This window comes from Epinephelus lanceolatus, chromosome 3 (assembly GCF_041903045.1).
Source record: "Epinephelus lanceolatus isolate andai-2023 chromosome 3, ASM4190304v1, whole genome shotgun sequence".
NCBI classification, from domain to species: domain Eukaryota; kingdom Metazoa; phylum Chordata; class Actinopteri; order Perciformes; family Serranidae; genus Epinephelus; species Epinephelus lanceolatus.
This window is the reverse complement of record NC_135736.1, coordinates 120,614-144,182: the sequence shown is the minus strand read 5'-3', so window position 1 is coordinate 144,182 and position 23,569 is coordinate 120,614. Positions and strand designations below refer to the sequence as shown.

Genomic DNA, 23,569 nt, shown 5'->3' with positions numbered 1-23,569 from the left:
GTACAGCCAGAATATTTGCATTTAAAAAACATTTTTACGGTCCGCAAATCATGTTTATGTTTTGAATTTGTGTTTTGGCCTGTTGCGCCACCCACCGCCGTCTACCAGTCACACAGTCAGTAGAGTCCCAGCATCAGTTACAGTTACGACTGAGCTACAGCAGCACGGCAAGTAGCCTTAGCATTAGCAGTGTCCCAGTACACAGCATTAGCAGCCGGCTTCTCCTCAGCTGTATCCCGGTAGCAGCGTTAGCAGCAGAGAAGCCGGACTTGCTCGAACGGTCCGCTGGAAAACCGAAGATCAAGGACGCGGCGACGCAACCCTGCCACGGCAGCCGCCCGTGGGCAAACAAATCAGTCTCCAGCGTGCCGCTGTCCAGCAACCTCGAATCTGTAGGGGAGGGGGGGCGGACAGGACTTGCGGCAGTATTTTGAATTTGAGTGCAGTAACCGTTTTGGCCACATTCTTACATACAGCGCCTTTAATACAACAACATTGAAGATGATAGCAAAAAGGACTTATGGAGCAGGAGGCAATCCAAAGAAGAGACAAAATAAATACATAAAGGCAGGAATAGGTTCTCTGATACAGTCTATAGAAGAGCTTAGCTGTTAATGATAATGATAGCGATAAAGCAGAAGAAAAAGAACAAAAAAAGATGAAGAAAGAGAAAAAACAATGTGAGGAAGAAACAAAGGAAAAACATAAAAGATCAAAAGAGAAGAAAAAAGAGGCACATAAGTAGACTTCATGGTACTTGCTGAAGGGATTGGAGACATAAAGATAATGAATATATAAACAAGTAATGTAATATTCAGTAAAGTTGGCAGTGTGATAGTAATAAGAAATAGAAGAAAACAAGAACACATGGATAAGCATAATGATAGACGCGATTCAGTGCGCATGCGCCCGCACGTGCAGCCTGTTGCAGTCGCTCCTGCTTGTTTTCTCAGTTTTCTTACTTTTTTGCTTTATTAAGTTTGGTATTTGTGCTTGCTTTTTTGTGACAGTCATTTTGAAACTGCGCCCTCTCCAAACATGCTGACTGAGAGAGTTGTGCTCGTTTTCCTCACTCTGGAATTACTTATTTCATTCGGACCCAGCACCATTGCGCAGCAACTTCATGGCCGCATTGTTTACTCCAGAGATCAGCTGATTGCGCTGAGGCCGGCCAGCTTGGCAGCTGGAACATCAGAGATACTAGCTGAACTGTGGAGGAAAACACACAGAGGATGCAGGGGAGGAAGTAAACAGCAGCGGAAAAAAGCAGGGTTGAGACAACGGAGGCTTATGGAGACGAGAAGATATAAGCCGTGTCTCCCCTCTCTCGTCATGGGCAACGTGAAGTCGCTGGCAAATAAGATGGACGAGCTGACAGCGGTGGCCAAGAGTCAGAAGGAGTACCGGGAATGTAGTCCTATGTGCTTCACTGAGACATGGCTTCACCAGGACATTCCCGACAACAACGTCTCCATCAGCGGCTTTCAGACTGTTCGGGCCGACCAGAACTGCACCGAGAGCGGTAAGCGCAAAGGAGGGGGGCTTGCCGTTCTAGTAAATAACCGCTGGTGCAGTCCTGCCCGGACATTGAACTGTTTGCTGTTGGACTCAGGCCGTATTATTTGCCCAGGGAGTTTTCACATGCCATTATTGTAACTGTTTACACCCTCCCCTCTGCCAACCCGACGTCAGCATGTGACGTCATTCACTCCACCATAGCCCGCCTGCAGACTAAACATTTAGTCCACATTTACACAGTATGTGAGCTGTCTTACCAGAGAGGAGAGAACACTGGACTTGCTGTATGCAAATACCAAAGATGCATACAGCTGCTCCCCCCTCCCCCCTCTGGGTAGGTCAGACCACAACCTGGTGCACCTCAACCCCTGCTATGTACCACTAGTCAAGAGCCAGCCTGTGACCATGAGGACAGTGAGGAGATGGTCGGAGGAGGCTTATGAGACACTGCAGAGCTGTTTCGGGGTGACAGACTGGCAGGCACTCTGTGAGCCACATGGGGATCCCTCCTCAGTTTCTCTTCCTGAGGTTTCTACCGTTTTTTTCCCCGTTAAAGGGGTTGTTTTGGGGAGTTTTTCCTTATCCGCTGCAAGGGTCATAAGGACAGAGGGATGTCGTATGCTGTAAAGCCCTGTGAGGCAAATTGTGATTTGTGATATTGGGCTTTATAAATAAAATTGATTGAATTGATTGATTGATTGCCTCGTTCCTGTGCCAAAGACGTCGCGCCCCAGTGGCTCCAAGGACTACAGACCCGTGGCATTGACCTCCCACATCATGAAGACCCTGGAGAGACTCGTCTTGGAGCAGCTCTGGCCATGGTCAAACCACTTTTGGACCCCCTCCAGTTCGCCTATCAGCCCCAACTAATAGTTGAGGACGCCATCATCTACCTACTCAACCGTGTCTACGGTCTAATCTTGATCAAATGTTACTCCGAGGTTTCTTATGGTAGTGCTAGAGGCCAGAGCAATGCCATCTAGAGAAACTATGTCATCAGATAAAGAGTCTCTGAGTTGTTTGTGGCCAAGAACAATAACTTCAGTTTTGTCTGAATTTAACATCAGGAAATTGGTGCTCATCCAGGTTTTTATGTCTTTAAGGCAATTATGAAGTTTAGTTAATTGATTACTTTCTTCTGGCTTCATAGGTAAATGCAACTGTGTATCATCTGCATAACAATGGAAATTTACAGAGTGATTTCTAATGATGTTACCTAAAGGAAGCATATATAGAGTAAATAGGATTGGTCCGAGCACAGAACCTTGCGGAACTCCAAAACAAACGTTAATACGTAAGAATGATTCATTATGAACGTGAACAAACTGAAAACGATCATATAAATAAGATTTAAACCAGCTTAGTGCAGAACCTTTTAGGCCAATTAAGTGTTCCATTCTCTGTAGCAGAATTTGAAGGTCAATAGTGTCAAACAGCATACCATACTATGACTTAGTCATACCAAAAATTCGGTCACATTTTAGCCATTTTTAAGCATTTTTCTGTTGTTAAAGCACCACCCAGTTGCCAATTAGAGTTCAATTTCTCCAGTCACCTTGAGGCGTCCTTTTCTACATATCTACCAAGTTTAGTAAAAATCGAAATGGCGGTTAGGCCTAGATGAGAAATTAGCTCTCTAGCACCCCCATTTTGTTTGATCGGGTCAATAATGGAGGGTCCCCTCAGATTATGTGTGGTCATATGCCTACAAAGTTGTGTGGTGATCGGTGAAACCCTTGAGATGTTATACACCTTTATGCAATGAGCCTCCGCAATATTCATTGCGTTATAGAAGCTCAGTTTTAGTAAGTTTTACAACTTTTGCCAAGAGGGAACTTTAGATATTTAGTTTCATGCAGATCGGTCAAACTTCCTAGGAAGAGATTGATTTTAAGTGTTTTTTTAAAAATTCAAAATGGCGGAAAATCTATATAACCTGAAGTTATGGGTTATTGAGGCAAATTTGTTCCTCATGAGGCGAGGCATCTCTATATATAGGGTGATATATCTCGCAAAGTTTCATGTCTCTACGACACACGGGGCATGAGATATGCCCATTCAAAGTCTGCAATTTCAATTGGTTGCTTTGGCGTCCCTCCTTTGGCCAATTGATGTTATATTGCTTCATTCGCATCCTCCCATGACCCTCTACCACTGGGCTAAATTTCACATGGATTGACCAAGTCGGTGAGGAGAAAAACGTGGAACAGACACCCACACACACCCACAGACAGAGTCTTCGTCATTATATCGTAAGTTTAGTTAAGTTTAAGTTTAAGTTTATTCACTTTATTAATCAAAAAAAGTAGAGCTTAGATTCTCGGTCCCGGCCCCTCGGGTCGGGCCGGGACAGGTTGGGGGTTGCAATTCACACATACAGAAAGAGAGAGAGAGGGGGCGTGGTAGAGATAAGTGGGAGGGACAGCAGCTTTCCGTGCCTCCAAAAAATATGCCCTATTCATTCAGTGTTTAGCCAACACGCTCAATACATGGACATGGAATGACAAATTGTCATTAACTTATTACGTTATAAAAAACAATGAAAATATGGACTTACCCATGTTTAAAATGACCTGTTGAAGTGAAAAAATGAGTACTGACAGGAACAGACGAGTGGAGTCGATGTTTAACCGGCGCGGAGAGCGCAGGAGAAATGCGCTGCCTGTGTGGACAGTCAAGCACCTGCGAGTACACTCGCAGGACTTCCGCGGCACTAACGCGCTCGGTGTGTCCTTAGCGTTAATTATAACAGCCAACTTGTTGAAAAATGTCGGGTTTAAATCTGGCTCGGGCCCATAATTACAGTTAATTGGACGGGCCAGGCTGGTCCCGGACATAACGTGCACGGGCTCGGGCCGGGTCAGACCCAGTCTGTTTCCACCTACTCCAGAGATCAGCTTTTCTTTGAGGTCGTTGTTTCCTCACCGTTCATTTCCAGCCAGTTCTTGTAACACTTTGTCACTAGGTTTAATTCATTGTTGTCTTTTCATTTAATCCAGTGCTGGGCTCACCCTTTTACTTATTTCCTCTTTTTTTTCCTTTTTCACTTCTCCTTTCCATCCTCCTTCAAGTCTCACAGGTGTCCCTTAATTTATCACCTTCCCCTCCTCCTTCCTCTCCTGCTCAGGTGGACAAGGCTGTGATATCACTTCCTTTTTCCTTCCTGCTACACAATCATGACAGTTTTGGGAGTTTTATTTTGTTTCTGTTGGGTTATAATGAAGAGCTTTAATAAATTGGCAGTCACTGGCCTGTGGCTGGTTGGAAAATCACTTTAGACCATTTCCAGGCCACGTATATAAAATGGAACAACAAAAAACAACCAAGGCCAGCAGGCTAAGAGGGCAGATGATCGTTGAGTGAGTATTTTTGTCACCTGACACTATGCTTTGGCCAACAAAGTAATAGCTTTTGGCTGTGGTGATGATACACAGCCTTAGACACAATACAATAAGGCTTTTTGTTGTATAACGCTATGGTGTTACTGAATTTGTCATTTTTTTCTGGTGTGGTTGATATCAGTAGTGTAATTGAATTTATGTAATTTTTCCACTGTCCTAGTCGAAAAGTGCAGTACGTAATTTCAGACCACTTAACTTTTTGTAAGCATAGCCGTGTTTTAGATGCCCACTTCCACGTGCTGAGCAGGTTTGTTTATACTGCAAGAAGGAAAACTAAGAAAAACTCAACTTTCCTGTCAATGCAGCACACACTTAGGAATTATTTGCTTCCCATTCCCATTTAATTGACATTCATCATCAACCCTGATTGGATATTTACTCAAAATGTGGCAAAAATCTCCATTATTGAGAATTCTTATGTTGTCAGGTTATGTAGTCGCCAACTGTCACTAAGTCTGAACTCCTCCATATACTGTTTAATTGTCTCTCTGTTGAGTGCCGTTTTCTGTTTGCTGTTCCTGATCAGTGAGTGATCCTGCTGAGTTGAGGACTAAAATCACCCCAGTCATTATTCTGGAGTCTGTGAAATTACCTAATGATGTAAAAAAAAAAAACTATGAAAGTAGGGGTGCGAATTTGCTGTGGTCAGATTTATGTTGCTGATTGATGTATTTAAAATTATAAATTTGCCATCTGGGTTGGTAGTGATTAAGTGTGAGTTAATTGGATATTTTATTTTATTTTTTTAAGAATCAATATGGATACACCTCTGTCTGTAGCCTGTTGTTAAGTTGCTCATAGTGTGAACACAGCATAAAGGGAGAACTGAAGTGGACAACAAAGATTTTGATCATAGTTAAAACAATCACTATCACTTGAAGTTGTTTTGCCCTCAGCAACAGTTGTACTAGGCTGAGATGCATTGGAAAATTAACATATTAAAACACTCACAAATAAAGCTGTACAAATGTTTTGTCTTTGAGAGGTGGCTTAGTTCTTTCTTTTTTCCTGTGTATTTCAGAGCAGAGCTGAATCAGCAGAAGCAGCGTTCATACGAGCTGGAGATGCAGCTTGAAACTGACCATAATACTGTTTATGAGGTTTGTGTAACACACACCGGCACACACATAACCCTACAGCTTGATTTCCCATACAAGAGAGTTTAATGTAAAGGGGAGATGAAACAGTGAGCAATTCTTGAACAGTTCGGGTCTTATGAGAGGTAATATAAGCTGTTTGTTCTGCACTGTCTTCAACCAGCAGAGAAAAGCTGCCCTTTGCTGTTCAGGCCTGTTCAGCTTCTGTTAGCTTCTTCTAATGTAAAGCCTTTGTTGCAATGTGTTAAGAAAAGCCATTACAGAAAGACAATGCGCAGGAGTTGAGACTACTAGAAATCTGCAACAGTAGCATCAGAAGTGCCAAGCAGCATTACAAGGAAAATTAGGGAAAGTTTATATTTACAGTACGTAGTCCATCCTATGAACTTCAACAGCGTAATGAGCAGTTGTACATTTACTGCATAAATGCAAAATAACTAACAGCAATAACAATAACTAATAACTATTTAGGGATGAAATAATAGTGATGAGAATAATAGGAGCAGGCACAGAAAGACGGAGGGATCACATAATCAAATATCGGATGGACTACTGTAATACTTTAATCATGTTGAGAATATCACACGGTTTAACCTCCTTTTTCTGGCTCAATCTCAGCAGACTGAAGAGATCCCACAACAACTTCTTTCACATTTATTTACCAGCACATCTGAATGTGGTTTGAACAGCTTCTGCCCCACAGAATAGATCATCAGCAAGCAAAGGGCTAGCTTTTAACTCCTTTAAAACATGATCATATAGTCTCATTGAAAAAATACAAATAAATTTGTATTACAAAAAAAAATCTAGTTGTAAAAATGTGCACTCTGCTTCTCCATGTAGCATCATATTAACTACTATGAACCCATTTTTTAGGTTCATATCAAAAATATATAAAAATAAATGCTGAATTTTCCATACAGAAAATACTCACCTGTTAGACAAACAAATGTGGTTGGTGGTGATGGTGAAACATACAGTACAGCTCCTGCCCCTACTTATCAGAATAATAATACAAATATAGCCGCAAGCGGCCATTCCGAGGTTAAAGGCAGCATGGTAGTTGAAAGCTGGGTAAGATCAAGACCTTTGACAGTTTACCACACTTGTGTTAAAGATAAATGACAGGTTTTATAACAATCAGACAGATGCTCAGTCATTTATGTCCAAATCTCTACTGGGCCACTCTCCTCTTTGGAAACTCTGTCACTTCCTAGTGGTCAACTGCAGAAACATTTTGGGGACATGTTTTAATGGCTTAGTTAAAAAAAATCCACCAAAGAAAGACCATTGCAGTTGTTTAGAACTTGTAGCGCTCCCTAGTGACCCATTTCAAAATAATTGAACACTTGTGGTTCATCATTATTGTTAAACATACTCTGCAAGTTGTGTAGTCTGATTTGTATGATCCCAAGACCATTTTTTGCATTTGTGGTGCCCCCTAGTGGTCAATTTGAATTAAACTTTCAGGATATGTTCCTGGTACCTCTTAAGACATTGCTTGCAAGTTTTGTGATGATTGGTCCAAACGTTGAGTCATTTGCTGAGCCACGCCCCCTTTAAAGTTCATTAGTCAATATCTTTCTTTGTGCTGGGTTGATGCCCTTCTATGGCTCTGTCCAGCTCTCTTTGTGTAACAGCTGGTCTCCTGGTATCTCCTCCATGCTCTTGAGACTTTGCTCTGAGACGCAGCAAACCTTCTTGCAACTGTATATATGGATGTGCCATCCTGGAGGAGCTGGACTACCTATGCAACCTGATTGGGCTGCAGGTACCACCTCATGCTACCAGTAGTGACAAGGGCACTAGCAATCCACAAAACCAGAGAAGAGTCAGGAAAGATAAGGGGAGAGAAACTGTCTGTGGCCACCACATGCAAAATCCTTCCCTTTGTGGATGTTCTCTTGCTTTTGCCTCTTCATTGCAACCTGTTGTCACTTTCATTTGCACCAAAGCAGGTGAAACTGATTCACAATCACTTGTGTTTCCTAAATGGACAGATTGATGTCCTTGGAGTTCAACTGGCTTGGTGTTATGCTGCGCCCGCTAAGTGTTCCCTTAATGTTTTTTTTTTACCAGTGTAAATGGTGCCAGATGCTGGAGAGCATCATCAGCAGAATGCCTTCACATCTTCAGATGTCCACCTGGACCTTTATGCTCTGCCATTTCACATGGTTATATTTAGGCAACAAAACACAGGTTTAGGCTACAAAAGCATGTGGTTAGGTTTAGGAAAAAACATCATGGTTTGGCTCTACATCAATACAGGAAGTGAACACCCACCTTCTGGGTGAAAGTCTGGGGTTTGTGGGACCCATCCATTAAAAAAAAAAAAATGACAGGGAATATCACAGACTGGTACAGAAACAGGACTACAAGACCCTGCAACGGTGCAGGGGCTCAAATTGTATTTTATATGACAAATATATGTGACAAATGATTGGTTAGTTGTTTGGTTGGTTGGTTTGTGATTGAGTGACTGAATTAGCATGGTATTAAGCAATGATTAATGGCAAATGAAGATAGGTGTGGTGCTGTTACTTGTGCCAGGCAAATAGTGCCGCGTTCGAAACATCCAAAATAATTTAATTCACTGTGCCAGTTAAAGGCTACACTTAGCTACCGGCAAGTTTTAGGATGTAATATTCATTTGCTTGTTTCTCAATGCATGAGTTGATTGAATCAATCAATACACTGTAAATGTCAAAATGAGAATTCATTCATTTTTTTTGGCTCTCTTGAGTGACATATGTTGTCTTTGCACCTAGGCAAGACCGAGGCTATTTTTGGCTCACAGGTTGAGTAAGTCCTCAGTTGTCAAGGTCACACTAAATGGTGAGACGGTATCTGCTACCTCATCTGTCAAGTACCTCAGCTGTATTCTTGAAAGCAGTTTGGATGGTAACATTATGGCTTCCAAAGTTCTTGGCAAGGTCTCTGGACTCACTAAATTTTTAGCAAGAACCTCCAGATTGCTTGACAGGGAGTCAATGTTAGTTTTAGCTAACTCTTTAATTTTAAGTCATTTTGATTTCACCAGTACCTCTTGGTTTGAGAGTTTAACTAAACTTCTCAAAGGCAAGCTCTAGGCTGCCCAAAACAGGCTTATGAGGGTGATTTTAGGCCTGGGCCCCTGGTCACACATAGGTAGGAGCCATTTTAAAGAACTCAACTGGCTTCCAGTTGAAGCGAGAGTCACTTTATCTAGGCTGTGTATGGTACATAAGATCATTTATGGTGCTGTCCCTGCTTTTTTAATAAATTATTTTCAACATGTTAGGGAAGTACACAGTATCTCTACAAGAGCCAGTGTTGCTGATGTGCGCTTGTATAAGTTTAACTCTCTTATCGGTAAGGGATCCTTTTCTTACATTGGGGCTTTTCAATGGAACGGCTTGGATCTGGTTATTAAATTAGCCTCCAATTTAAGACGGTTCAAATTTCTTCCAAAAGACTGGCTTTTGGAAAAGGTTCCTATGTGAAAATTGCCTCAGTTCTTGAAGATGTATCTGTCTCAAATATGATTGTTCCCTTCGTTTCTTTATTGTGACCATGGTTGTGTATGTTTTTGTATGGTTTTATTGATGGAGCTTTAACCGCCGCACATGTGGGTTGCCACCTTGTATGTACTATGAGGACCACAATGGAAATAAGTCCTGGACTTTGTTGTGTTTTTATCCTCAATTGTGTTAGCCAACGTGCATGGGTAATATGTACTCTTGTGTTTTATGCAATCTAATAAAACTAAACTAAACTATATGCTTTCGTGATAATGGGATCTTCAAGTGCTTAAAAAAATTATATGAATTTTAACCAGATTATGCAGCCTAAGAATATTACTCATGTATAGAATAAAAGGGGTGGAGGATTGTTCTGGTGCACCTTGGCACCACTGCACCTAAGACCATAATGTTCCTTGGTACTTGAGTGCTTTAAAAAGCAAAAGCTTTAAAGTATTGACTTCAGTGTTTGGCTTTGTGTAAGTTATTGGTGTGTGTGTTTATTCAGTATGAGAGGCAGCCAGCAGATTATCAAGAAAAGATGAGTCACCTCCAGAGACCACTGACACAAGCTGAACAAAAGACACCTACTGCTACACAACAGGTATAGGTTCTCTTGACTCATATGGAGAAATTTTTCCAGTTTCTGTTATCTGATTGAAAACTGACATTATTTTTCTGTTACGCTGTTTTTTTTATTCAGCTAAATATGTTGGCGTCACAGCAAAGGAAAACTGCCTCGATTGATCCAAAGACTTTATAACAGGGACTGTCACTGTGCTATAAACAAAATAATGTAGCCATGTTTGTTTAAATCATGTTGCCCTTTTCATTAATATGATATAAACAATTTGGCCCAAGGCATAAGATAACAACGGTGTTGTTAGTCTTTTTGTGATTAAATCGCAACAGTAAAGGTTTTTGGTGAATTGTATTTATAAGGATGAAATGATGTCTGATGTGTGATATGTAAAATAAACTGTTATATCTACAAAATAAACACCTTCAACATACAACCTGGTCTTTGTTGTGCAGAAAGGAATATGGTTTGATGGAAATTAAATGTTTTAGGTTGTAAATATTCAGGAAACGGCATCATTACAACCCTAACAGCAATAGCATTATTGGGCATTTTATAGTTATTTTTGCTAATGTTGAGCCATATCAAAAAAAATTTGGAGCAGAATATTTTCATGATGGGCTTGTTTAAATATCTCTTAAAGACAATGTTCACTCAATAAGATGTCCACAGATATTAAGCAAGTTGACAAAGTCTGCTAATTTGATGTTACCATTTGAATTAATATAAGTGTCTTAGTTAGCATTAATTAGCTACCTTTAACAATAGCTAACGCTTACAGAGGCATACAAAAGTTTGAGCACCCCTGGTCAAAATTCCTTTGCTGTGAGTAGTTAAGCAAGTAAAAGATGACCTGATTTCCAAAAGGCAAAACTCTTGAAGGAGTCCATTATGAATTTGAAGGTGTGTTTAGGATCATTGCCCTGTTGTTGATGCCATCCTCTCTTCATCTTCAGCTTTTTTACAGATGGTGCGATGTTTGCTTCCAGAATTTGCTGGAATTTAATGGAATATTACTGTACATTTTATGAGAAATTTAAAGGGAAAATCTGTTAAAATTGCAACATAATATAATCAGAATTTGCTCATATTAAATATTAACAAAAATAAATCCCTCATAGGTTAGATAAATCTTTCAATGGATTCTTGTTCTTGGTGACCCCCACTATGAACATATCAACTTTCATGTAATTTTACTGTGTGGTTTATGAGAAATTTAAAGAGAAATTCTGCTGAAACATATACAAATAAAACAAAACAGAACAAATTTCCCTTTGAGTTTGCTGTACACTCTTTATGTACCTAATTCTCTGTTCAATTAATTGAGAGTCAGTTTTTGAGAGTGTATAAAATTGACAGTTTATAATCTAAACATTTTAATGAAATCCAGTGTAATGCTAGCATGTCTTCCCTGTCCTCAAGCAAGTCATGTTGTGTTTCCTAGCAATCTTTCTGTATAATACTTTGAATATCACTAATATATCATACGTACTATTTTAGTTATGCTAGGTTTATGCAAAGACACAGATGTACAGACACATTGAGAGAGCAAATACAAAGACAATAACATCAAAGTCTTTCAACTTATGTGAACTTAACATGTTTTACAGTGTTCTGCTTAAGGTTTTTAAGTTGTCCGTCGCATTTGTTCTCTTACACCTCCTTTTACATTATAGTTTTGTAGATTTCTTTCTTTTTTTTAGACACAACCTACATTTTTCTTCAAGAGGACAGCACTTCAGTCATCGTATTGTACCCACTAACATCAGATTGTTCAACACCCTTGAAGGCTCCAGCACCTGGACATTTTTGCATTCAGTATGCCTTGCACCTTGATGCACCCTTTTAAAAGAATATCAAACATGCATTTATAAGTATACTTATGTTATTAAGTTGAAAATATCAACTTTTTAATATATGTACCATTTTTGTATAATCTTTTAGCACACTAGATTTATGCATGCATATTGCTTTCAGTAAAAATAACATTCCCATGTACAACATAATGTTTAAGTCATCTCATGTAATTTTACATTATTCTATATTAGCATGAATCTGTGAGCCTAAAGATGGATAGATGGATAGATGGATGGATAGATAGATGGATGGATGTTATTTTTATTGAAGAGAACAAAGGTGTAAGAGAACAAATGCAACGGACAACTTAAAAACCTTAAGCAGGACACTGTAAAATCTGAAGTTCACATAGGCTGTGTTGGGATTCACTGGACCACAGATGATTTGTCATTTGTTAAAATCTGAACTGGACATGTGAAGGTGTCTCCTCTTGCCATCTGAAATGGTGAGAGACCTCATGTTGTTTGTTCTTCAAACAAAGAGCAGCCATTTGGCCCAAATTTGACTGGACAGTACTTTTACAGTGTCATGTGACTCTCTCACCAGGCAACTGTAGAAGTTCTGCTCCCATCACTCTCAGCCTTCCTCTTACCTCCTGGGCCTTGACCAGTCCAGACAGGTTCTCTCTTTCCTCCAGGGCCTTTACCAACCCAGATGTTTTTGCTCTCTTTCTCCTGGACCATCACCTGCATGCCCACAGCAGGGCCAGAACCTGGAAACCAGCGAAATTAGTGTGCAAACACAAGATTTCCAGAAACAAGGAGAACCAAGTTGAGTAAGCACCCCAACGTCGAACTCTGCAAGGACCCCGAGCAACCAGCTTCCTCTGATCTGCACCTTTGGAACAAAGGACACAACAAAGACTGCTTCTGGAATCACAGCTCTTTCCAGCCCTCCTCTGCCAGCTAACAAAAGCAGCACGCCACCATCCATTCAAGGATTGGTAACATAACAACTGGGCATAGCTTTATCACAGCTGTACAGGCTTAGCAAGAATGTTTAACTGGTTGATAGTGATTTAATGCTGTTTATTAAGTCATTGTTGTGATTGTCTGTGAAAAGCAGTAGTAAACTACACACTGAGCTTTGGCTCAATGACCTATCTGCAAACAGAGTCTTGCATGCATCTAAACATTCTCTGTACTAACCAGACCATTTGCAGCATAAATTGCACTCACATAGACTCATTTACAAATTTGCTTTCAACAGAGCTACACCCACTTTTTTTCATGATACAGGTTGATGGTCAACGTGCTGGGCATTGCTGCCTGACGCAACTCCGCCGGTGCCTTTTATGCAAGTGTAACTAACACCAGCAGGCGGCTGTGGCTCAGAGGTAGAGCGGGTTGTCCACCAATCGAAAGATCAGTGGTTCAATCCCGGGCCCCCTCCCGATGGCTGTTCCATCGGTGTGTGAGTGTGTTGAAACTGAGTAGCATGGGGCATCGGTGGCTTAGTGGTAGAGCAGGCACCCCATGTACAAGGCTGTTGCCACAGCGGCCCAGATTCGAATCCAGCCTGTGGCCCTTTGCTGCATGTCATCCCCCCTTCTCTCTCTCCCCCTTTCACGCTTACCTGTCCTGTCCATTAAAGGCAAAATGCCCAAAAAAATATCTTTAAAAAAAAAAAAACGAGTAGCAGGTGGCACCTTGTATGGTAGCCTCGGCCACCAGTGTATGAATGTGTGTGTGAATGGGGGAATGTGACTCGTAGTGTAAAAAGCGTTTTGAGTGGTCACTAGATGACTAGAAGGGCGCTATACAAATGCAGGTCCATTTACCATTCCATTTACCTGTGGGCCTATGTGGGTCATCAGCTGGGGACCACCGGTCATTGATGTTTCGCTCCTTTTATCCCAGTACATCTCCTGGTGGCGGAGCGATGGCAGGGATCTCTCCCTGTCACCCCTTTATTTATTTATTTTATTTTATTTGTTAATTTAACAGGGACAATGCACAGCTCTCAGCCATACCAGAGTTAGCTACTAGCTAATTTTCATCTGTAGTCCCTGAGCAGGAACAGAAAACATATAGTGTTAAGACAGAAATCTAACACTATAGTATAAAACAAACAAGCACACATGAATACAAACAAATATAAAAACATCATCACAGAGCAACATCTTCAGACAACAACAATAACAAAATTTCACAATATTAAGACACAACGGCAACAATAAAATCACAGTGTTAAGACACGACAATAACAACAAGATTACAAATCAGTGAATTATGATCCTGTGTTTTACAGTTTATGATTGATGGGTGCATGATTGGGTTGATTTTAGCCATGATTTTATCTTGGATTTAAAGCCAGTAAAGGTGCTAATCTCTCTGATCTGATCGGAGGAGCAGCCAAATCATTAATTACCCTTTACACTAGACTAACATCAGCAAGACACACAAAACTATCAAAAGTCAAGAGTTTATGCCTTTGAATGATGTTACAATGATGATAACTTGATGGCTTTTTGTCTAGTGCCTTGAGAGTTTGTTTATAGAGCGTTTGTAGTTGAGCAAGTGTAGTTTTTCCAGCTTGTGACCAGCTTGTGATGCAGTATGCAATATGTGAAAAAATCATTGAGTGCATATATAGTTTGGCGGCATCTAAGGGAAGCTGATTTAGGATATATTTAAAATTTCTTAGGTTGAATTTGACAGTATTACACACCTGCTTTATGTGTTTCTTAAAGGACAACTGTGAGTCGACAGTAACTCCCAAATATTTAAAATGTGACACAGTCTGGATCTTTTCCCCCTTTACAAGGATATCTGGCTGATTTCCATTTTTTCTTATATAAAAGTACATGCATGCAGTTTTACTGATGTTTAGTGTCAGGCAAGACTCTGAAAGCCAAGTGGAAATTTTGGCCATTGCTGCTGTTAATTTGGCTGCCACTTCACATCTGTCTCTTCCATGTGCAAGGATAACCGTGTCATCCGCGTACATTTGAGTTTCAACTTCAGGACATACAAGTGGCAAGTCATTAACATATAAACTAAATAATAAAGGGCCTAAAATTGAGCCTTGCGGGACACCAACAGAACAGTCAATGAATGACGACAGCTTATTCCCAACTCTAGTGTATTGTCTTCTCATAGTGAGGTAGGACGCCATCCATTTGATTACATCATCAGAGAAATTAAAATTTGACAACTTTGAAAGAAGAACATTATGGTTCACTGTGTCAAATGCTTTTTTCAGATCCAAGAAGACAACTCCTACAGCACTCCCACTGTCTAATTTTGATTTGATTTTTTCAATAAAATAACAGGTAGCCATTTTGGTCGAATGTTTTTTTTCTGAAGCCAAATTGCATGGGATGAAGTAAGGCTTGTCCAGAGATTAGAAAGTCAGTTAGTTGTTCAGTTACCACTTTTTCTGCGATCTTTGATGCCACAGGAAAAATACTGATGGGCCTATAGTTGGCTACATCAGTTGGTTCACCTGCCTTAAAAATGGGAACCACAACTGCAGCCTTCCGTGCACCTGGAAAAATTGACTGTTTTATTGACAGATTAACCAGATGTGTAATGGGGGTGCTGAGGGAGTGAATATTGTTTTTTAGAAATATTGAATCCTGCTTAAATGTATCTTTTGCCTTTGAGGACTTTAAAGTGCTTAGGATTTTGCAAATTTTGCTTTGGGGGACTTCAGTTATCTTACAAATCGGTTTGGTAAAATCCGGTGCTGCTATTTCTTTAATTCTTGCACCAAATGTGTATGATAGATTCTGCACTGACTCAGTAAAATAAGTATTAATTGCAGAGGCAATTTCATTAAGATCATTGGTTAAAATTCCCTGAATTTTCAGTTCATGTCCCTTTCCCTGATTTTGCTTGCTGTCTTTCTTTGTTAGTTTATTAATATTCATCCAAATCAATTTACTATTTCCTTTTCCTTTTTTGATAATATCCATAAAAAAGTTTGCCTTTGCTTTCTTTAGTTCATTCACTACTTTATTACAAAGGCTTATAAAAATGTGTCTGTCATTAAGTGATTTAGACTTCAGTGCTACTTTCAAAGCAAAATCACGTTTTTTTATCAAGTCCCACAGGTGGTCATTAAACCAGGGTAGATTACTCTCACGGCATCCATTTTTAAATGTTTTGGTGTATTTTTCTTTAATTCTGTTTATTGCACCTATAAAGGATTCACAAGAGGCCTCTATATCATCTGTGAGTAAAACATCGCTCCAATCAGTTTGACTTAGTTCTTCCTTAAATGCATTCATGTCGTTTCCTTATTACATATGCGTATTTATTTATCTCTTGTTCGTAAATAACCAGTTTTTTTGTTAATTTCCTTGCAATAACAGTCATATTGTGATCTGACAAACCAGTGAGGAGATTATAAGATTTAATGATTCTCTCAGGCTTATTATTGAAAATGAGATCAATTTGTGTTTTTGAGACATTTGTTATTCTTGTGGGTCCATCTATTAATTGAGTCAGTTCAAATTGGTTTGTAAGTGCTTTTAGCTTCTTTCTAGTTGCCTTTTCAGTCCAGTTTACATTAAAATCGCCAAGAACTATACATTCTTTCTTTGTATCCAATTCTTTAAGCAGGTTCTTGAAATGCTCATAAAACGTGACGTCAGATGATGGTGGTCTATACACGCCAATCACATTAAACGACATCTGCTAAGACAGAGTGATAGTAACGGCAATACATTCAATTTCATTTGCACATATTAGATTGATTTGTTTACATTTAATGTCCTCTCTCACGTACATAAGCAGTCCGCCGCCTCTTCCTTTATTTTTGTCTTTTCTGAAAACCTTGTAGCCAGGCATTGTGAAAGAAGCTGCAGGCGATGATTTGGTTAGCCATGTTTCAGACAGACAGAGGAAGTCCAAATTTGAGTCGGTAATCAGTTTTTCGAGTTGTTCAGTTTTTGCCTTTACGCTACGAATGTTCAGATGACCTCCAAGAAGACCTTTCGGTTTTGCGCGTGGGTCCCAAATGATTTTGGAGTGCTGAACAGTTGGAAAGATTCTGATGTTGAAGTGTTTTGTGATCGCCGGGTTTCGACATGAGTGTCCCTGATGCGGACCCGTGTTACCTGGATTAGCGAGCGTCCCGGCTGGAGGCTGCAGATCTTGCGCAGAAACAGGCCCCGGGTTCAACTGCATGTCGCCGGCAAGGAGGAGGGTAGTCACAAGGTAGGCGAGCAGCTTTCTGTATAAACGTGAAGCTTTATCTCTCGCAGTGTTGGTTTGTTCACATGGTGCAGTTGCTCGACCATCTCATAGTATTGCAGTGTAGAGAGTTAAGTGGCTCCATTTATTGTGTATGACAGGTTGCACTGGTGGTAGTGCAGTGTCTTGTGAGTTCATCAGCTGATTGATCCCGCAACTGTGGACCGAGAGGATCAGCAACATTACAATGTAGATTAAAAGTGCTGATCGCTGTATAAAGTCCTCAATCTTCTATCCATGTTTGGCTTTTGTAGTATGGATGAGATCATGGCATTTCTCAGCCGGTTTTAACAGTGCAGATGAGAACAAGGATGAAAGTTTGGTGAGCGCGTCTGTGGCTCCTGCCAGACTGTCAGCCAGCTCCGCCATCTTCCAATGAACACTGTTACCCCCTGCTGATGCCCTAGGTGATGTTCGGCCCCCAACTCCTCATTTTCAGAGGCCACATCAACCGATGGCACAGTATGAACTGGTAACACCATACCTTGTACTTGCCAGGGAGCTGGCTCTGGTTGATCATGGCCAGGCCATCTGCAAGCTGCTTCCTCACTGTGTCCCCCATCTGCCTGTCAGTGAGCTCTGCTGTGTAGGTTCAACCCAGGCTACAGTTCGGTTGACTCGCCAGCAATGGGATCTCCTCACCGCACGCGACAAAGATGGTATGGTTGCTTTTGACACCTTTCCTGAGGGAAAGACTGCATGATTTGGAGGGATTGATCTTCATTCTTGCCCATCCCACATGCTCGTCAGTCCTCTTCAGCAGTCTCATTGTACATGCTGCTGTCTGGAGAATGGTGGTGATGTCGTCCATATAGCCTCTCACTGGTGGTAACCTTTGATCTGATGGCAATTTCACTTCAACCATCTTCCTTGCCCCTCTGAGGATGATCTTGAAGACTGTGACAAACAGGATGGGAGAGATCGAGCATCCCATGGCAATGCCTACGTCCAGCTGTTGCCAGCCTGTGGTAAAGTCCTGATGGGTGCAGCACATCTGGAGGTCTTTGAAGTACTTGGCTACTAGGACTCTAATACAGACAGGGAAGTAGAAGAAGTCCAAGGCAAACTCGATGAGTTGGTGGGGGACGGACCCTTATGCGTTGGCAAGGTCCAGCCACACAACATGCAGATCTCCTCTCTCTTTTTTCGCCCTATGGATCTGCTCCCATATTACTGCTGAGTGTTGCACACATCCTGGGAAGCCTGGCACGCCTGCCTTCTGGCAGCTGGTGTCTATGTACCTGTTGCTTGAGAGGTAGGTGGTCAGCCTCTTGGCCAGAATGGAGAAGATCTTCCCTTCAACATTCAGGAGAGCGATACTCCTAAACTGGCTGATGGCACTGGAGTTCGGTTCCAGCGTTGAACAGGAAGGCTGGAGGAGCTGGGCGAGGAACATAACCTGATGATCCCATTGGAGTTGACTTCTCTGGGTCACTGTACTGCTCCCTGATGTGGTTCTCCAGCTCAGGTTTTTTAATCTCCAGCTTCCCGCTTCTCTTGTCCTCCAGCAGTTGTCTTATATGCTTGAAGGGATTTTAGTGGGGCGGCATAGCTATAAAATCGTTAATTTTTGTGATAAAAGCATTAAGTTTGGCAGATGTGAACAAATCTGGATATTTGGGCATTAGAATACTCGCCCCCTGGTGGCCAGAGCAGGCAATTGAATCCTACCTGCCCATGGACCCGTCCCGTTAATTGGATCCACTCCAAAATGTAATGGCTTCTAAGTTGGACCATGCTACATGCCTCCACCAAGTTTTGTGAAAATCGGTTGGACAGTTTTCACGTAATCCTGATCCAAAAAATGAATGGAAGTGAATGGGTGACCACATGTGGGTGGCCCGTGGACACGCCCCCTGAGTTGGATCAACACCAAAGTTTAATGTATTCTAAGTTGGCATGTGTTACATCCCTCCACTGAATTTTGTGATAATCGGTCAGGCAGTTTTTGTATAATTCTGCAAACAAACTAATAAATTCGGCAGGCATAGCTAAAAAATTGTTCATTTTTGAGATAAAAACAACAAAATTTGGTACATTTATTGCTTAATATACTGGAATAGAACACTTTAGTCACACTCTGCAGGCTGCAGTTACCATGTTTTTAGTACCACAAATAAAAATTTAGAGAGCAGTTAAAGTAAAAAATATGTTTCATTCTAATGTAGGACAATATAGTACAGTGGATAAGCTCTCAAATTATGAGGAACTGTGCACTTTTTGAAAAAAGCATGAAATTTTTACCATAGTTAGAACATACCATAAGGTTTATTTTCAGATGTGGAGGGAAGTCAGATTTGACCTCTGAGGCCCGGGAGAGGTCAAATTCAAGATGGCCGCCAATAATAGTCAAATATGCTTAACTTTGGAACCAAACACAGTAGAAAAACATTTAAGGGGATCTAGTTTCGCAGACCGGGCGAGGCAGGGGCGCAGCACACCTGCGCTTCGCCAACTGGGTGCGGCCAGGCGGATTTTGCAAGTTTGGCACACCATACGCCTGGCGCAGCTACTCCTCTTTCCCACCTCCGTCCCTCCTACCTGTGCAAATCGGAAAGAGGGAGGAGAGAAGGCGTGGAGTGGGTTTTACACACATCACACCAATCACATGAGCCCCTCTTGTTGCCTTTAAATGCGCCGCACGAAGGCGTAATGAGAGTTTACTCAATTCGCCATGGCAGAAGAGAGCAGCAGCGTCAGACGGCCAAACTCCTCCCAGGAGGAAACTGATGTTTTGGTCCGGGAGTTCCAAGCTTGCAGTGTCCGAATATACGGAACTGCGAGAAGACCTCCACAGGCTGATGATGCAAATGTGGCCTGGGAGGAGGTCACCACAACTGTAAATCAAGGTTGCGTTTCTCTCGTGCGCACGCGCTCTCTCTTTCTCTCTCGCAGTCTCACTGTTTCTTTTCTTTTGACTTTTCTAAGATGACAGATGCTGAATATATACTCCCTATCTGATGCTGTGATTGTTTGTGGTTGTCTGAGAGGGATGTGAACTCATTAGTTTGCTGTGTTAATCAAATCAGGTTGGGTTTCCATTACGCATGCCAAACATGCCAAACGGTGCCACTCCCCTTTGATCTGACATCAAATGTGACGGGACAGTCGATATAAAGATACATTTATGTGCTGATTGCAGACAGTTGCATTGAATAGTGTTTTTTGGGGTATTTATTGCATCGTTAATGTGCCTGATATTCTGGAAACCTGCCTGTGAGGTTTTGGTGACGTGTGCGCACTGTCCGTCGGTCAGCCAAACTTCGGCTTACACCGGCTGCGCTCTGCCTGCGCTGACAGTAGACCTGGCTTCAGCTGGCGAGCTTTTAGCGCACCTTCGGCGAAGCCTTTTGGCACGAAACTGTCACTGCGCCAAGCTGGATCTGTCGACACCTCCCCCTGCTGCGCCGCCACACCCATCTCAGTGCACCTCGGTCTGCCAAACTACCAAACTGAGCACGCCTCGGGTTGCGCTGCTTGAAACTAGCTCTGCACGGGGTTCGCCACCCTGCACTGCGCTGGGAAACTAGAGCCCAAGGTGTCATTTCCAACTAAGTTTAGGGTGCCCATTCAGTTGATTATACTTTTGAAATCAGTGGAATTAAAAAAAAAATGCATTAGATCGAGGTCAAGGTAAAAATTTGCTTAAAAACCCCCCAAAACATTTCCCCCTCGTTTTTTTTTTTTTTTAATTTAATGAACCCCAAAACATATTTCAATTACTTTTTACTCTCATGTGTTATTCAGTAATTAGTTATCATTTACTGGGATGTGTGGTTATTTTTTCCTACTAAGCAAATCATTATCAGCAGATGGCCCTCTAGAGCATCAGTAGCTAATGCCAGTAGTGATGTAGTCAGTAGGCAACATGACGAGTAGGCTACAGTATGCACAAGTGACGAGACAGAGAGCACTTCTGACATAAATATCCTACCAGGTAAACTGACTGACTATGTACAGACAATGGGTGCGTTTCCCAGTTAAGAACGATCTTAAGACTTAAGAGCACAGTTAAGAAACGTCTTTGGTAAGAAGGGTCACTAAGATACGAGTGTTTCCCAGATGCGTTCTTAATGCCCTTCTTAGGATCGCTCTAAGATCGCTCTTTAAGAAGCTCTTAACAGGAGCTGTCCACTACCGCGGTGCTGAAACAATCGATGTTAGGCACATCGATCACCCACCACTTAATCAGAGCATAACTCATACACAGCGCTGCTACCTAACGCACTAATTCTCTGCTGCTCGTGTGTATGTGTGTTCTAATAATTCTAATGAAAAACTAAGACGATAAATATTTTATAGTTTCATGATGAAAACAAGACTACAACTAAATAAGAAGTAGTCTTGGTAAGAGAATCATGAGGAAATGTATTATAGTTAAACAAAAAAACACAGACGCCTTGCTGAGGCCAGTGCTGTCTCCCACCACCTCCAGGAAGCTCCCCACTGCGTAAAAACACAGCGCAGCCAGGCACTGCACCTCCGGGCTGAGGGCAAATTGCACCGGGTTGCCCTCCGGATGTGTGGAGACACTAGTTGATGAGGCGTTGTATCTCAGCCGGTACTTCATTTGGACAGCCCGGTCTGACAGCACGTCAAGTGCGCTGAAGTGCTGACGCACAAATACATTTACATATACGGCTTGGCTTCGTATACAGCGACGCTGTTGGTTAGCAGCGAGAATATGCTGTAAAGCAGCCATGGTATCTCACACATGTGTGATGTGGCAACGCCTTTATATAGAGTAGCAGGTAGAGCGTCCCTTGATGAGGTTCCAGCTGAGCTCAATTACACCTGTCACACAGTTGCCTGATATCTGAATGTCGCAGGTTTGGAGGGTGGGTGTGTTTCTGTTGTGCCCTGACGCATTTTTTGGATGCAGTAAACTATCTCATATGTGCATGCAGATGTGGGATATGTGCGGACAAATTATGATAAATGATAGTCATGATGATTCATTTTATTTGTGTGCCTGATGTGCACAGCACATACAGGAACACACTTGTTATTCCTCATACTTATTTTTTGTCTTATTATTATTTTTCTTCTGCCAGATTTCGGTGCGTAACTTATGACACAGCTTTGAGTGCACATAGGGTCTTCATAAAACATATAGATTCAAGATTCAAAGTGTTTATTGCCATATGCACAGTAAGGACACACATTTCCCTGCAGAATGAAATTCGTTCTTTTCTGTCACCAATTAATGCTAAACAATATAAATCTGAAGTATAAAATAGATCAAAATATATACGGTGCGCACTGTTGTAATATCTCCTTGCTTAGTGTAATATTAATTTGCCTGATGCGGCTGGATCTGTGAGCGTTTGGTCGCTTAGAAGACTGTTAAGAGTGGGTCAGCTTGATCTTACAACTCCTTCGTAGTGAAAGATCTTCTTAAGCTAAGAGCAATCTGGGAAATGTGTTTTTCTTTCACGGGAGGCTTAAGAGCTTTCTTAAGAAGCTCTTAGCGCTAAGAGGCATCTGGGAAACGTCGCCAATATAAGTATACTTGAGTAAGCCTTAACATGCAAATACATTGAATTTGATTGTAGCCGGGAATGAGTCTGCCTAGTTAGTTAGCTAGCTAGCTTCAGTGGTTTTAAAAAAAAAAAAAAAAAAAAAAAAAAGGCGGGCACTGATCAAAATAATTCTGCTACCTAAACTAGAAGACAGTCTGGAACATGCATGAGCTGAAGTCAGTTGAATGATTGAACAGCGCGTGTTCTAGAGATTTCAGCTTGGTAATTTGTGTGAAGTAGGACTATAGCTGAATTAATAGTTATAGCAAAGTAGCCTAGTAGCACAGTATTCTGTGCCGCCGGTATCAAACAGGCTTGAGAGCTAATAGCTGGCATGTAAATGTAGATGTGTTATTACTGATTTCAAAGCAAGATTCAGTATAAGAAGCATAGTTGGCCTACTGAAATATTGTAAGTAAATACATTTTTAATGATCATTCTCATTACTGTTATTGTGTTGGAAATAAACCATCTTTTTGCACGCTTTATCTCACTCCATCTGCATAATTTGTCCATGACTTTGACCTAAATGCACTTTCTTGAATTCTGGTGATCTCAAAAGTATCATCAACTGAATGGGTACCCTAATTTTAGTTGGAAATGACACCTTAAATGTTTTTCTACTGTGTTTGGTTCCAAAGTTAAGCATATTTGAATATTATTAGTGGCCATCTTGAATTTGACCTCTCCCGGGCCTCAGAGGTCAAATCTGACTTCCCTCCACATCTGAAAATAAACCTTATGGTATGTACGAACTATGGTAGAAATTTCATGCTTTTTTCAAAAAGTGCACAATTTATCTGCTAATCCGCTGTACTAATAGTAAATTAAAGACATCCAACACAATGGTGAGATTTATAGTTATATATAAGGCCATTTAACAATATTCAGTG

At 41.3% G+C, this 23,569-nt stretch overlaps 1 protein-coding gene across 11 annotated transcripts in view; it reads left to right on the top strand.

The window, feature by feature from the left end:
- sclt1 (sodium channel and clathrin linker 1) overlaps nt 1–10,529 on the top strand; it is a 164,408-nt gene extending 153,879 nt beyond the window's left edge. For 6 of the 11 annotated variants that reach the window (XM_078163262.1, XM_078163280.1, XM_078163270.1 and 3 more), the window contains 2 exons: nt 5,941–6,019; nt 8,785–10,010. In XM_078163262.1, the coding sequence (XP_078019388.1) occupies nt 5,941–6,019; nt 8,785–9,105 (400 nt within the window). In that variant the 3' untranslated portion in view covers nt 9,106–10,010. The other 5 variants (XR_013488366.1, XM_033617272.2, XM_078163298.1 and 2 more) reach the window with 4 other exon arrangements.
- The last annotated feature ends 13,040 nt before the right edge of the window (nt 10,530–23,569 follow it).